Source organism: Impatiens glandulifera, chromosome 1 (genome assembly GCF_907164915.1).
Source record: "Impatiens glandulifera chromosome 1, dImpGla2.1, whole genome shotgun sequence".
NCBI lineage: Eukaryota > Viridiplantae > Streptophyta > Magnoliopsida > Ericales > Balsaminaceae > Impatiens > Impatiens glandulifera.
The window spans coordinates 27,304,815-27,319,619 of record NC_061862.1 but is presented as its reverse complement, the minus strand read 5'-3'; the positions used below and the strand labels follow the sequence as shown (position 1 = coordinate 27,319,619).

The window sequence follows — 14,805 nt, the reverse complement described above, 5'->3', positions numbered from 1 at the left end:
ATAACATTTATTTAATTATATATATATATATATATATATATATATATATATATTTATTATGTTTAAATATTTTTCAAACATTTATCATATAATATATAATAAAAAAATAATTTTAAATTTTATACAACAAATTTTAAAAATATTTTTTTGTATCATTTTTCATTATATATAAAAATAAAATTATATATATATATAAAATTATTAATATTATATAACTTAATCTAAAAAATTAAAATTATAATAAAAGCTCATATAATATTTTGTATTAATTTAATAAAATGTTAAGTTTTAAATTTTAAATTTGACTTGATGAGATCTAGGAAAGATTTGTGAGAAAAATTTCAAAAAAACAAGACAATAAAAAAAAATCTTAACAGAAAATCCTAAAATTAAAAAGTAAATCTTTAACCTGAACCCAAAAGGCAAGACAATTAAAACCTAAATCTTAAGAAAATCTATAACCTATGTATAATGAACTCTCTCTTTCTCTGCACGTATATATCCGTCTTGCAACCAAATCGACCGACGATCCAAGTTGTGCCTGCAACCAAATGCCGACTTCTTCAACCGACGATCCAAGTTGCGCCGCCACCGTGAAAATCGCCGAGGATCTAGTCTAGTCGATCGTCTTCCATGTCTATTCCTCTTCTCCATCATCTATGGTCAATCCAATTAATGACAATCACCGGAGGATCTTCACGATCATATTAACATCTATGGATCGTTTTCGTCCCTCTACTGATTTTGGTTAGTTCTGCTCTTCTCTTTTACGTTTGTATTGTTTTATAAGCTTTTACTCGTTAGTCTGTGTTTGATTGTTTCAGTTTCTATGTTTATTTGTTGTTGTAAGTTTGGCAAATGATGTTCCTTGCATACCGTCTTCATCTGGAACCCTGGAGAAGGAGGGTTTTAGAAAAACAGAGGTGATTGTTTCAGAAACAGGGTGGGCTTCTAAAGGTGATGCGAATGAAGTTGGGAATGCTAGGATTTATAATAAAAATCTACGAAAGAGATTGTTGAAGAAGAAGGGCACTCCTTATAACCCGAAGAGAACTGTGAAGGGATATGTTTTCGCATTGTTTAATGAGAATCTGAAACCGGGTCCTACTTCTGAGAGGAATTTCGGATTGTTTAAGGCTGATGGAAGTACTGCTTATGATATTGGGTTTAGGGGTCTTGTACCCTCTTCGGGTTCATCATTTAAGATTAAGGTTAGTATTTATTGTTCTTTAATCATTAACTTGTCTTTTTTCTATTATATACTTATCAATGTTTTCTTCTACAATGTAGAATTTCAGGTTTGGCGGTTGGACAAACATGGCGCCATGGGCTATGGCCACTCTGTTTCTCATTCATTTCAGTTAGATGTATTATAATTTTTATTTGTTCATTTTTAATAAAGCTCTCAAACTCATTCATGAACAGAGAATCCTCTAATTTGTCTTTTTTTTCATACACAAAATGTTAAAATATGTCATTCTAGTTCAAAATTTGACAATATGTCTCAAATTATTCAGAAGCTAGTCAGGAAGCTAATGGTTGAGTTGACAAATTTGTTCAACATAATATATCATGGTGATCCAAATTATTTGGTTTTGTATTTTAGGAGACAATATGACGCTAATAGTTCTTGGGCCTTTTAAGTTATATATGGTGTTGTTATATTTTCAGCTTTATGACAAGTATCAAGAGTTTGTTACTGAGTCGGAACGAGAAGGGTTCGCTATCAAACTACAAGAAGTAGAGGATTGGTTGTATGAAGATGGGGAGGATGAGACTAAATGAGTATACGTTGATAAACTTGATGAACTCAAGAAGGTACTATTTTCAATACTCTCTATCTTCTGAATTTGGAGGAATTTCTCTTGGCCTAACTTCAAAAACCAAATTTGTAGCAAGGTGATCCTATTGAAGAGCGCCACAAGGAACATACAGAGAGGGGTTCAGTGATAGACCAGCTTGTGTATTGCATCAATAGCTACAGAGAGGCTGCAATGTCAACTGATCCCAAGTTGATCATATTGAATTATCGAAGAAGGAAAAGGTATTTGAATTATCGAAGAAGGAAAAGGTATGATACACAATTTGTTTTCTTATACAAAATGTGTTAAGAGTTTTTTTCCGCATATAATCTCTCTGTTTTACCTATAACCTTGTTTGGAAGAAGATCTCTAAAACACCATTGTGTTATTTTAGTCTAATTTATTTAAAATATCTGATCAGAAGCCCCGGATTTGTTTTCAAACAAGAATTCAGATTAAGTTCTTAAATTTTCCAAAACAAGCCTAACTTAAAAAAGTAATCTTTCTCATACTGTGATTAGCTAGTTTATGATGAGTTAGTATTTATTACTTAATATGCTGTTTGTTAGCATTTTTTAATTTGGATAATGATCCATAAAAATCTATATTTGACTAAATTCACAATGATATCTATATCAAATGAAGTTAAAATTCATATTTTAATCCAGTTCTTGATTTAAAAAATAATCTTAACACTAAATCAAAAAAAAAATTATACTATAATCTCGATAGTGATCTAGAAAATAATATAAATTATGATCCATAAAAATCTATATTTGACTAAATTCACAATGATATTTATATCAAATGACGTTAAAATTCATATTTTAATCCAGTTCTTGATTTAAAAAATAATCTTAACACTAAATTAAAAAAAAAATTATACTATAATCTCGATAGTGATCTAGAAAATAATATAAATTATGATCCAAAAAATGATATTACCAATTAAAATTTTTTTAATGAATGAAAGATTGCAACAAATATCTATTTCTTTCAAATGGTCTGGTCTGGAAAATTATATTTTTGGTTTAGTTATTAAAGTTTATCTAAACTTTCTTTCTTAAGTGTTGTAGAATTAAAGTGGTCATATTCATACATATTGTATTTTCAAGTACTGAATGAATGTGTGGAAAAGGTTGGTTAAGAGAGAAAAAGTAGCTGTAAGATTCCTTCGATATATATTATATATTATTAGTTCAAGTAAGTTATTTTCATCATACTTAAATTTATATTAACATATTTTTATTTTAGAGCTGGGTAATAGTAGGTTTGTTTTTAAATGAATGAGTCATTTCTTTTTTGTGATTTTAAAAATGATTAGAATTCGAATTTAAATAATCCATGTTTATTTGAAAATAAATAAACATATATCATATACTAAGTTTAACTTTGTAAATGTTAAAAATATTATTTTTTATATAAATATAATTTTTTATTAATTTAAATTTTTCATTAATATATTTTCATTAAATTTAAATTTGTATTCAACTCATACAAAAGGCATGTTTTCTATTTAATCTAATATTTTTTAAATTTTGCATTTGACTTACTTTTATTAAATTTAAATTTACATTTAACATATTTTGTATTAAGTTTTATTTTTTAAGAATATTACTTGTTTTAAGAGATATTCTTAGTGTATTTATAAATAATTTTAATTTTTGAATTAAACTTAATTTTATAATTAATTCATAAATAAACTATTATATTTTTTATTAAATTTAAATTTGTATTAAACTTATAAAAATTGCATCTTTTCAATTTAATCTAATATAATTTAATTTTAAATTAAATTTATTTTTATTAAATTTAATTTTACATTTCACCTATTTAAAACATATTTTGCATTAAATTTTATTTAGTTATTTATTTATATATTTCTTATATTAAAAATAATATTTATTTTTAAATTAATCTTATAATCGTTATAAATAATATAAAATTTTGACTTAAATTTAAATTTATTATTAATTCATAAATAAAATTTATATTTTACATTAAATATATTTAATTAAATTTAAATTTGTATTAAACATATTAAAATTGCATTTTTTCTATAAAGATAATATAATTTATATTTATATTTATATTAATCTTTTTATAATTATATATATATTTTTTTAATATAATATAATTTAAATTTAATATTTGTATCAAATTTATTAAAAATAAATTTTACATTTTATTTTATTTATTTATTTATTTATTTCTTATATTAAGAATATTACTTGTTTTTTAAATATTTTTATAAATAATTTTAAATTTTAAATTAAAATTTTTTATTAAAAATAATTTATAATGTTTATAAATAATTTTTAATTTTCAATTAAAGTTATATTAAAACATTAATTCATAAAAACACTTTTATATTTTTATAAAATTATTTTTTCTTTTATTAAATTTATTAAAATTACATTTTTTTCTATTTAATAAAATATAATTTTAAATTAAATTTAAATTTTGTATTAAACTGATTTTCATTAAATTTGAATTTGTATTAAATTTTTTAAAAAACATATTTTGAATTATATTTTGTTTAGTTTTTTACTTATATATTTATTATATTATATAAGAATATTATTTATTTTTAAATTATTCTGATAATATTTATAAATAATTTTTAATTTGTAATTAAATTTATATTTATTATTAATTCATAAACAAATTTTTATATTTTGCATATTAATCATATTAAAATTGCATTTATTTTTATTTAATCTAATATAGTTTAAATTTTGTATTAAACTTGTTTTTATAAAATTTAAATTTAGATTAAACTTATTAAAAATAAATTTTGTAATAAATTTTATTTAAATTTATATATATATATTTATTTATTATATTAAGAATATTATTTATTCTTAAATATTCTTATTATATTTATAAATCAGAAATGATCAGGTGAGGGAATTTGGTAAGGGAATGACTTGGCATAATAAAAATCAAATAATTTCTCTCTTTTCTCTCATTCCTCCCACTTTTACATTTTCCAACCAAATGAAGGTGATGCCATGTCATTCCTCACCAAATTCCTTTACCAAATTCACTCTCTTTATCACTCTTCTTTATAAATAATTTTGAATTAACTTATATTTATCATTAATTCATAAACAAAATTTTCTATTTTGCATTAAACTTTAAAATATTGTATTATTTCTATTTATTCTAATATAATTTAAATTTTGCATGAAACTATTTTAATTAAATTTAAATTTGTATTAAATCTATTAAAAACTGTATTTTTGTATTAAAGTTTTTTTTAGTTTTTTACTTATATATTTTTTATATTAAGAATATAACTTATTTTTCTAAATATTATTATAATGTTTATAAATAATTTTAAATTAAACTTATATTTATCACTAATTCATAAACTAACTTGCATATTTTGTATATTCTTATTAAATTTAAATTATATTTTGTAAATAGAGGTATGAGTAATTTTTGCATTACAGTGAAGGTCTCAGAATACTCTACTGCGGTAACGATATTGTAGGGGAGGTTTTGCGGAAAAATAGCTCGACGCCAGGATGATAAAAAGCTTAACAACCCTTATTCTTATTACTTTTTCAAAGAAAAAAATGGAAGGTCTTAGGAAATCCCCTATTTCGCGTGTTCACGAATAGGCTACAAGTAGCTGTCGGCCGTTCTGTTCTATCATTACATGACTTCGTACCTCCCATCGCCATAGTTTCAGCATTACGGCAAAACCGTGTCAAATATAAGTTTAGCAGAAGCTTGGTCTAAGATTCCCGAAAAATTAGTTTTTTTTATGATTACCGGATGAAACTATTTAAATAACTTCAAGAAACGATAATCTAGTTTGATCAATACTAAGGTGAAGTGTGTGGATCGGAATGTCTGGTTAGGAACTACTAATGAAGATCAAGGTAAATTTTTTTGTCTAAAATTTTGAGTAAAAATTTAAACATAAAAGAGAAAAGAAAATATAATTTTTTTAATTTACAGGGTTCTTCCAAAGAGCTTACAGCTGTGATAATATCATCAAAGAATGTATTGAATCGATTGTCAGGTAAAAATTATTAATTGATTATTTTTTTCTATGAACTAATCAACCGTTACTTCTGATGGTAACTTCTACCGAGCCAATAATGCTCCTCTAAATTTCTTATTTGAATCGAAGTTTGGTCATCATATTTTACCTACTACTACCCATGTCTAATCTTATCTTTCTCTCTATAATCTTTGGTCAATAAACATTTCTGAAGTTATTACTTGACATTTATGCATTTGATTATCAGGAATCAAAATTTCTTAGAGTGTTTTAGCTCTACAGATTAGAATAGACTAGCAACCGACAACAAACATTCAAGTTATTGGCTATATATCGAATGTTAATGAACATTTGCAAACACAATTGAATGGTAAACTCTCCATATGAAGACTTCTGTATTCTCAAGTTATTTTCTATAAGGTAAAGTAGACCTAATTAAAATTTAAATTTTGTTTTGAAGTTTCTGATTTTGTTCGAATTTGATAATTTGTTTTGATACATTTCTCACAATATTGTTTTATACTTTGGAATATTAGTGTAATGAAAAAGTGAGTTGTTTCTTTCTTGTTGTGTTTCAGGACTGCCCTACTTCAAAGGATTTTTAATAAATCTTCTACATCAATTTGCTATTAACAGTGATTTGTTTTCATCATTTGTCTCTTCTAGTTTTAGGCTTGGCACAAGGGGTGACAAACAACATAGTATACGTGATCAGAACAACATGAATCATGGGCTAGACACTTCTTTATCAATAAAAGCAAAGAATTCATTAATGCACAGCTTGCGCTTCATATTCTCTATGAAATCTAAATTTTGAAACTATAAATACATTACTTTTTAGTTTCTACTTTTAACATACAAGCATAATGTGTCATAGTTCATCCAAACTATAGTTTTATCTAGGTTTTATATTTCACAATTTCTATGCCTTTTCATTATTTGCAAATTCATACATAGTATGTTACTTGTCAGGTAATATTGATGGAGATGTCAAAGCTAGATACCCTCACCTTGACAGATTCCGTGAATTGAAGGGTATTGCAATAACTCTCAAATTATTTAGAGAGTTGGCCCTAAGGCAGTAATGGTTGACCTGACAAATTTGTTCAACACAAAATAGATCATGGTAATCCAAATTATTTGGTTGTCTTTGAAGAGGCAATCTGGTGCTATTGGTTGAACTGGATTTGAGCGGGTAGAGCAATTTACTGAAATTGAATGATGTAAACTTAACTTGGTTATGTGACGCTCTCTCTATATTTATAGAGTTTTAATGATTTTAATTTTATCATTCTTTTGAAACTTGTTTCAAAAGTACTAGAAAATCTTAATGCGAAAAACCTGTAAAATATGTAGTGGATTGAACTAAACTGATCTCTCTATTATTGCATTGACATGATTTTTTTTATACTCACATTCTATTGAATGATTGTAACTTGTTGTATTTATTTAGTTCATCTTTTCAATATACAATTATTGACACCTTTATGTTTTATATGTTAAACATGATTAATCTCAGATCATGAAGGTGAATCAAATGAGAGACGTAAATATATCGGATATTGTTGCCATGGAGTAGAGGCGCTTATTGCCCATACATGTATAAAAATTATATTTATCTTTTTATTTTATTTATTATATATATTTGTATGATGAACACTATACAATATATTTTAATTGCAGGATTCCTTCTTTATATATCACTATTTATGAGTTCAAGTAAGTTATTTTTATCCTACTTAAATTTATATTATCATATTTCTATTTTAGTGCATGATATGTTTATTTTTGAAAGTCATTTTTTTTATGTATTATAGATTTTAAAAATGATTAGAATTCGAATTTAAATACTCCCTATTTATTTGAAAATTAATAAACATATATCACATATACTAAGTTTAACTTTTATAAATGTTAAAAATATTATTAAATTTATTAAAATATTATTTTTTATATAAATATAATTTCTTATTAAATGTAATTTTTTTTATTAAATTTAAATTTGTATTCAACTCATACAAAAAGCATGTTTTCTATTTAATTTAATTTGCATTTAACTTACTTTTATTAAATTATACTTATATATTTCTTAAGAATATTATTTGTTTTTTAAATATTCTTATTATATTTATAAATAATTTTAAATTAAACTTATTTTTATCATTAATTCATAAAAAAACTTTTATATCTTGCATTAAATATATTTTTCATTAAATTTAAATTTGTATTAAACTTATAAAAATTACATTTTTTTTTTATTTAATCTAATATAATTTAATTTTGAATTAAAACTATTTTTTATTAAATTTAATTTTACATTAAAACTATTTAAAACATATTTCGCATTCAATTTTATTTAGTTTTTTTACTTATATATTTCTTTTATAAAAAATAATATTTATTTTTAAATTAATCTTATAATCGTTATAAATCATTTAAAATTTCGACTTAAATTTAAATTTATTATTAATTCATAAATAAATTTTATATTTTACATTAAATTTATTTAATTAAATTTATATATGTATTAAACATATTAAAATTACATTTTTTCTATAAATATAATATAATTTAAATTTATATTTATATTAAGCTTTTTATAATTATATTTTATTAAATTTAGTTTTTTACTTATTTATTTCTTATATTAAGAATATTACTTGTTTTTTTAAATATTTTTATAATATTTATAAATAATTTTAAATTTTAAATTAAAATTTTTTTAAAATATTTTATAATATTTATTAATAATTTTTAATTTTCAATTAAAGTTATTATCAATCATTAATTCATAAAAACACTTTTATATTTTTATAAAATTAATTTTTCTTTTATTAAATTTATTAAAATTACAATTTTTTTTTTCAATTTAATCAAATATAATTTTAATTTTAATTAAATTTAAATTTTGAAATAGATTGATTTTCATTAAATTTGAATTTGTATTAATTTTTTTTTAAAAACATATTTTTAATTATATTTTGTTTAGTTTTTTACTTATATATTTATTATATTATATAAGAATATTATTTATTTTTAAAATATTCTAATAATCTTTATAAATAGTTTTTAATTTTTAATTAAACTTATATTTATTATTAATTCATAAACAATTTTTTATATTTTACATTATTATTAATCATATTAAAATTGCATTTTTTTTCATTTAATCTAATATAATTTAAATTTTGTATTAAACTTACTTTTATAAAAATTTAAATTTAGATTAAGCTTATTCAAGATATATTTTGTATTAAATTTTATTTAAATTTTTACATATATATTTCTTATATTAAAAATATTATTTATTCTTAAATATTCTTATTATGTTTATAAATAATTTTGAATTCAACTTATATTTATCATTAATTCATAGGCAAAATTTTCTATTTTGCATTAAACTTATAAATATTGTATTATTTTTATTTATTCTAATATAATTTAAATTTTGTATTAAAGTTTTTAGGTTTTTACTTATATATATTTTTTATATTAAGAATATAAATTATTTTTATAAATATTATTTTAATGTTTATAAATAATTTTAAATTAAACTTATATTTATCACTAATTCATAAACTAACTTGTATATTTTGTATATTCTTATTAAATTTAAATTTTTCATTAGTGTTAAACAAAAATCAATATTTGAGAAAAGATCAGAATTCGAACACACTATCATTTTGTGCTTGATTATGCGGAAAATTCAAGACAACTAAAAGAAAAATTTTCAAAAATCTCCAAGAACATTGTGTAAGTAGAGGTATAAGGAATTTTTGCATTACAATAATAATGAAGGTCTCAGAATGCACATTCCACCTACCGGGTGAAACTATTTAAATAAATTCAAGAAACGATAATCTAGTTGAATCAATACTAAGGTGAAGTATGTGGCTCGGAATGTCTGGTTACGAACTACTATTGAAGATCAAGGTAAAATTTGTTGTCTAAAATTTTGAGTAAAAATTTGAACATAAAGAGAAAAGAAAATATATTTTTTTTTTAATTTACAGGGTTCTTCCAAAGAGATTACAGTTGTGGTAATGTCATCAAAGAATGTATCGGATCGATTGACAGGTAAAAATTATTGATTGATTATTTTTTCTATTAACTAATCAACCGTTACTTCTAATGGTAACTTCTACCAAGACAATAATGATCCTCTAAATTTCTTATTTGAATCGAAGTTTGGTCATCATCTTCTACCTATTAGTACCTATGTCTCATCTTATCTTTCTGTCTAAAATCTTTTGTCAATAAATTTTTCTGAAGTTATTTTTTTTGATATTTATGCATTTAATTATCAGGGATCAAAATCTTTAGAGGGTTTTAGTTCTACTGATTAGAATATACTAGCAACACCAAACATTCAAGTTATTGGCTATATATTGAATGTTAATGGACCTTTGAAAACACAATTGAATGGTAACTCTCCATTTAAAGGCTTCTGTATTCGCTCAAGTTATTTTTTATAAGGTAAAATAGACCTAATTAAAATTTTAAATTTGTTTTCAAGTTTCTGATTTTGTTCGAATTTGATAAATTGTTTTGATACATTTCTCACGATATTGTTTTACACTTATGAATTTTAGTGTGATAAAAAAGTGATCTTTTTCTTTCTTGTTGTGTTTCAGGACTGCCCTCATTCAAAGAGTTTTTAATAAATCTTCTATATCAATTTTCTATTAGCAGTGAGTTCCTTTTCATCATTTGCCTCTTTTAGTTTTAGGCTTGGCACAAGGTGACAAACAACACAGTATACATGATCATCATTTGCCTCTTTTAGTTTTAGGCTTGGCACAAGGTGACAAACAACACAATATACGTGATCATAGCAACATGAATCATGAGCTAAACACTTCTTTTCAATAAAAACAAAGAATTAATTAATGCACAGGTTGCGCTCCATATTCTCTATGAAATCTAAATTTTGAAACTATGAATATATTTCCTTTTAGTTTCTACTTTTAGCACCATAATGTGTCATGGTTCATCCAAACTATAGTTCTATCTAGGTTTTATATTTTAAATTTATATTATCATATTTCTATTTTAGAGCATGATAGGTTTGATTTTAAAAGTCATTTTTTTATACATTATAGATTTTAAAAATTATTAGAATTTGAATTTAAATAAACATATATCATATACTAAGTTTAACTTTGTAAATGTTAAAAATATTATTAAATTTATTAAAATATTATTTTTTATATAAATATAATTTCTTATTAAATTTAAATGTTTTATTAAATATATTTTTATTAAATTTAAATTTGTATTCAACTCATACCAAATACATGTTTTATATTTAATCTTTTCTATTTAATCTGCATTTAACTTACTTTTATTAAATTTTAAATTTACATTTAACATATTTTGTATTAAATTTTATTTGGTTTTATACTTATATTTTCTTAAGAATATTATTTATTTTAGTTTTCAAAAAAATTTATATTAAATTATTAATTCATAAAAAAACTTTTATATTTTTATAAAATTAAATTTTTATTTATTTAATCAAATATAATTTTAATTTTAATTTAAATTAAATTTAAATTTTGTATTAAACTGATTTTCATTAAATTTGAATTTGTATTAAATGTTTTTTAAAACATATTTTGAATTATAATTTTTTTAGTTTTTTAATTATATATTTATTATATTATATAAGAATATTATTTATTTTTAAAATATTTTTATAATATTTATAAATAATTTTCAATTTTTAATTAAACTTATATTTATTATTAATTCATAAACAAATTTTTATATTTTGCATTAGTATTAATCATATTAAACTTGTATTTTTTGTATTTAATCTAATATAATTTAAATTTTGTATTAAACTTACTTTTATAAAATTTAAATTTAGATTAAGCTTATTAAAAATATATTTTGTACTAAATTTTATTTATATTTTTACATATATATTTCTTATATTAAGAATATTATTTATTCTTAAATATTCTTATTAAATTTATAAATAATTTTGAATTCAACTTATATTTATTATTAATTCATAAATAAAATTTTCTATTTTGCATTAAACTTATAAATATTGTATTATTTTTATTTATTCTAATATAATTTAAATTTTGCAAGAAACCTATTTTCATTAAATTTAAATTTGTATTAAATCTATTAAAAATATATTTTTGTATTAAAGTTTTTTTTAGTTTTTTTACTTATATAATTTTTATATTAAGAATATAATTTATTTTTTTAAATATTATTATAATGTTTATAAATAATTTTAAGTTAAACTTATATTTATCACTAATTCATAAATTAACTTGTATATTTTGTATAATTTTTATAAAATTCAAATTTTACATTAGTATTAAATAAATAAAACTAATTTTTGAGAAAAGATTAGAATTCGAACACAATGTTATTTTGTGCTTGATTATGGGGAAAATTCCAGACAACTAAAAGAAGATTTTTTAAAAATCTTCAAGAACATTGTGTAAATAGAGGTATGAGAAATTTTCGCATTACAATAATAGTGAAAGTTCAAGAATGCACATACCACGTACCGGGTGAAATTATTTAAATAAATTTAAGAAACGATAATCTAGTTGGATCAATACTAAGGTGAAGTGTGTTGTCTGGAATGTCTGGTTACGAACTACTAATGAAGATCAAGGTAAATTTTTTTGTCTAAAATTTTGACTAAAAATTTGAACTTAAAGAGAAAAAAAAAATATATTTTTTAATTTTACAGAGTTTTTTCAAAGAGATTACAGTTGTGATAATGTTATCAAAGAATGTAGTGGATCGATTAATAGATAAAAATTATTGATTGATAATTTTTTCTATGAACTAATCAACCGTTATTTCTGATGGTAACTTCTACCAAGCCAATAATGATTCTCTAAATTTCTTATTTGAATCGGAGCTGGTCATCATCTTCTAAACTACTACTACCCATGTCTCATCTTATCTTTCTGTTTATAATTTTTTTTGTAAATAAACTTTTCTGAAGTTAATTCTTGACCTTTATGCATTTGATTATTGGGATCAGAATTTCTTGGAGGGTTTTAGCTCTACTAATTAGAATAGACTAGCAATCGACACCAAATATTTAAGTTATTGGCTATATATAGAATGTTAATGGACCTTTAAAAACACAATTGAATGGTAAACTCTCCATATGAAGGCTTCTGCATTCGATCAAGTTATTTTCTATAAGGTAAAGTAGACCTAATTAAAATTTTAAATTTGTTTTCAAGTTTTTGATTTTGTTCGAATTTTATAAATTGTTTTGATACATTTCTCACGATATTTTTTTACACTTTTGAATATTAGTGTGATGAAAAAGTGAGTTGTTTGTTTCTTGTTGTGTTTCAAGACTACTCTCATATAAAAGGTTTTTTTTTGTATATCTTCTACATCAATTTGTTAATAGCAGTCAAGCTAGTGTTCCATTTAATCAGTTGCCTCTTCTAGTTTTAGGCGTGTTAGAAGGTTACAAACAACACATTATACATGATTGTAGCGACATGAATCATGGGCTAGAGACTTAATGTGTCATGGTCCTTCCAAACTATGGTTCTATCTAGGTTTTATATTTTACAATTTCTATGCATTTTCATTATTTGCAAATTCATATGTAGTATGTTACTTGTTAAGTAAAATTGATGGAGATGTCAAAGCTAGATACCATCACCTTGATAGATTCCGTGAATTATAGGGATATTGGAATAACTCTCAAAATATTCAGTGAGATGGTCCTAAGGCAGCTAATGGTTGGATTGACAAATTTGTTCAACACAAAATAGATCATGGTAATCCAAATTCTTTAGCTGTCTTTGGAGAGGCAATCTGGTGCTAGTGGTTAGACTTTTGAGCGGGTAAAACAATTTACTAATATTGAATGATGTAAGCTTAACATGGTTTTGTGATGCTCTCTATATTTTCTCTATATTTACAGAATTTTAATTATTTTAATTTATCAATCTTTTGGAACTTGTTTCAAAAGCACGAAAAAAATCTAAAGGTGAAAAACGTTTAAAACATCAAGTGGAATGAACTAAAATAATCTCTCTAGCCGCCGATTGTTGGTCCTACATGTATAATAATTTTATTTATCTTTTTAATGTGTTTACTATATTTATGTTTGTTTAAATAACACTATACTAAGTTTTCTTTTCACTCTACTTAAATTTGTATTATCATATTTCTATTTTATATGCATGACATGTTTTTATGCATTATATATTTAGTTTAATATGCAATAATTTTTATTTTTGTTATGCATTATAGATTTTAAGACTTATAAGAATTCAAATTTAAATAATTTAATTTTTAGTTTAGAAATAAATAACCCTATATCTTATTATTAGTTTTAGTTTAACATATTTTTATTAATTTAAACTTACATTTAACTTATAAAAAAATACATGTTTTCTATTTAATCTAATACTATATAAATTTTACATTTAACTTATTTTTATTAAATTTGAATTTGCATCTAACTTATATATTTCTTAAGAATTATTATTTATATATTTCTTAAGAATATTTTTTTAAATATTCTTATTATTTATTTTTTTATAAATAATTTTAAATTTTAAATTAAACTTAATTTATCATTAATTCATAAACAATTTTTTATATTTTGCATTAAACTTATAAAAAATATTTTTTCAATTTAATTTAATCTAATCTAATTTAAATTTTATATTAAATTTATTTTCATTAAATTTAAATTTGAATTAAAACTACTAAAAACATATTTTATATTTAATATTTATTTAGATTTACTTATATATATTATATTAAAAATAATAATCTTATAATGTTAATAAATAATTTAAAATTTTGACTAAATTAAAATTTATTATTAATTCATAAATAAAATTTATATTTTATATTGAATATATTTAATTAAATTTAAATTTGCATTAAACTTATAAAAATTTCATATTTTCTATAAATATAATATAATTTTAATTAGTATTATTTTTTTATAATTAATTTTTA

General features: G+C 21.2%; 1 protein-coding gene across 1 annotated transcript; it reads left to right on the top strand.

Moving 5' to 3' along the window:
• The first annotated feature begins 464 nt into the window (after nucleotides 1-464).
• LOC124922117 (glucan endo-1,3-beta-glucosidase 14-like) lies at nucleotides 465-2,043 on the top strand. The gene is made up of 4 exons (XM_047462846.1): nucleotides 465-614; nucleotides 825-1,211; nucleotides 1,291-1,818; nucleotides 1,896-2,043. Exons 1-3 carry the CDS (start codon nucleotides 465-467, stop codon nucleotides 1,363-1,365), a joined length of 612 nt encoding a protein of 203 aa, XP_047318802.1. The 3' UTR covers nucleotides 1,366-1,818; nucleotides 1,896-2,043.
• Nucleotides 2,044-14,805: the final 12,762 nt, after the last annotated feature.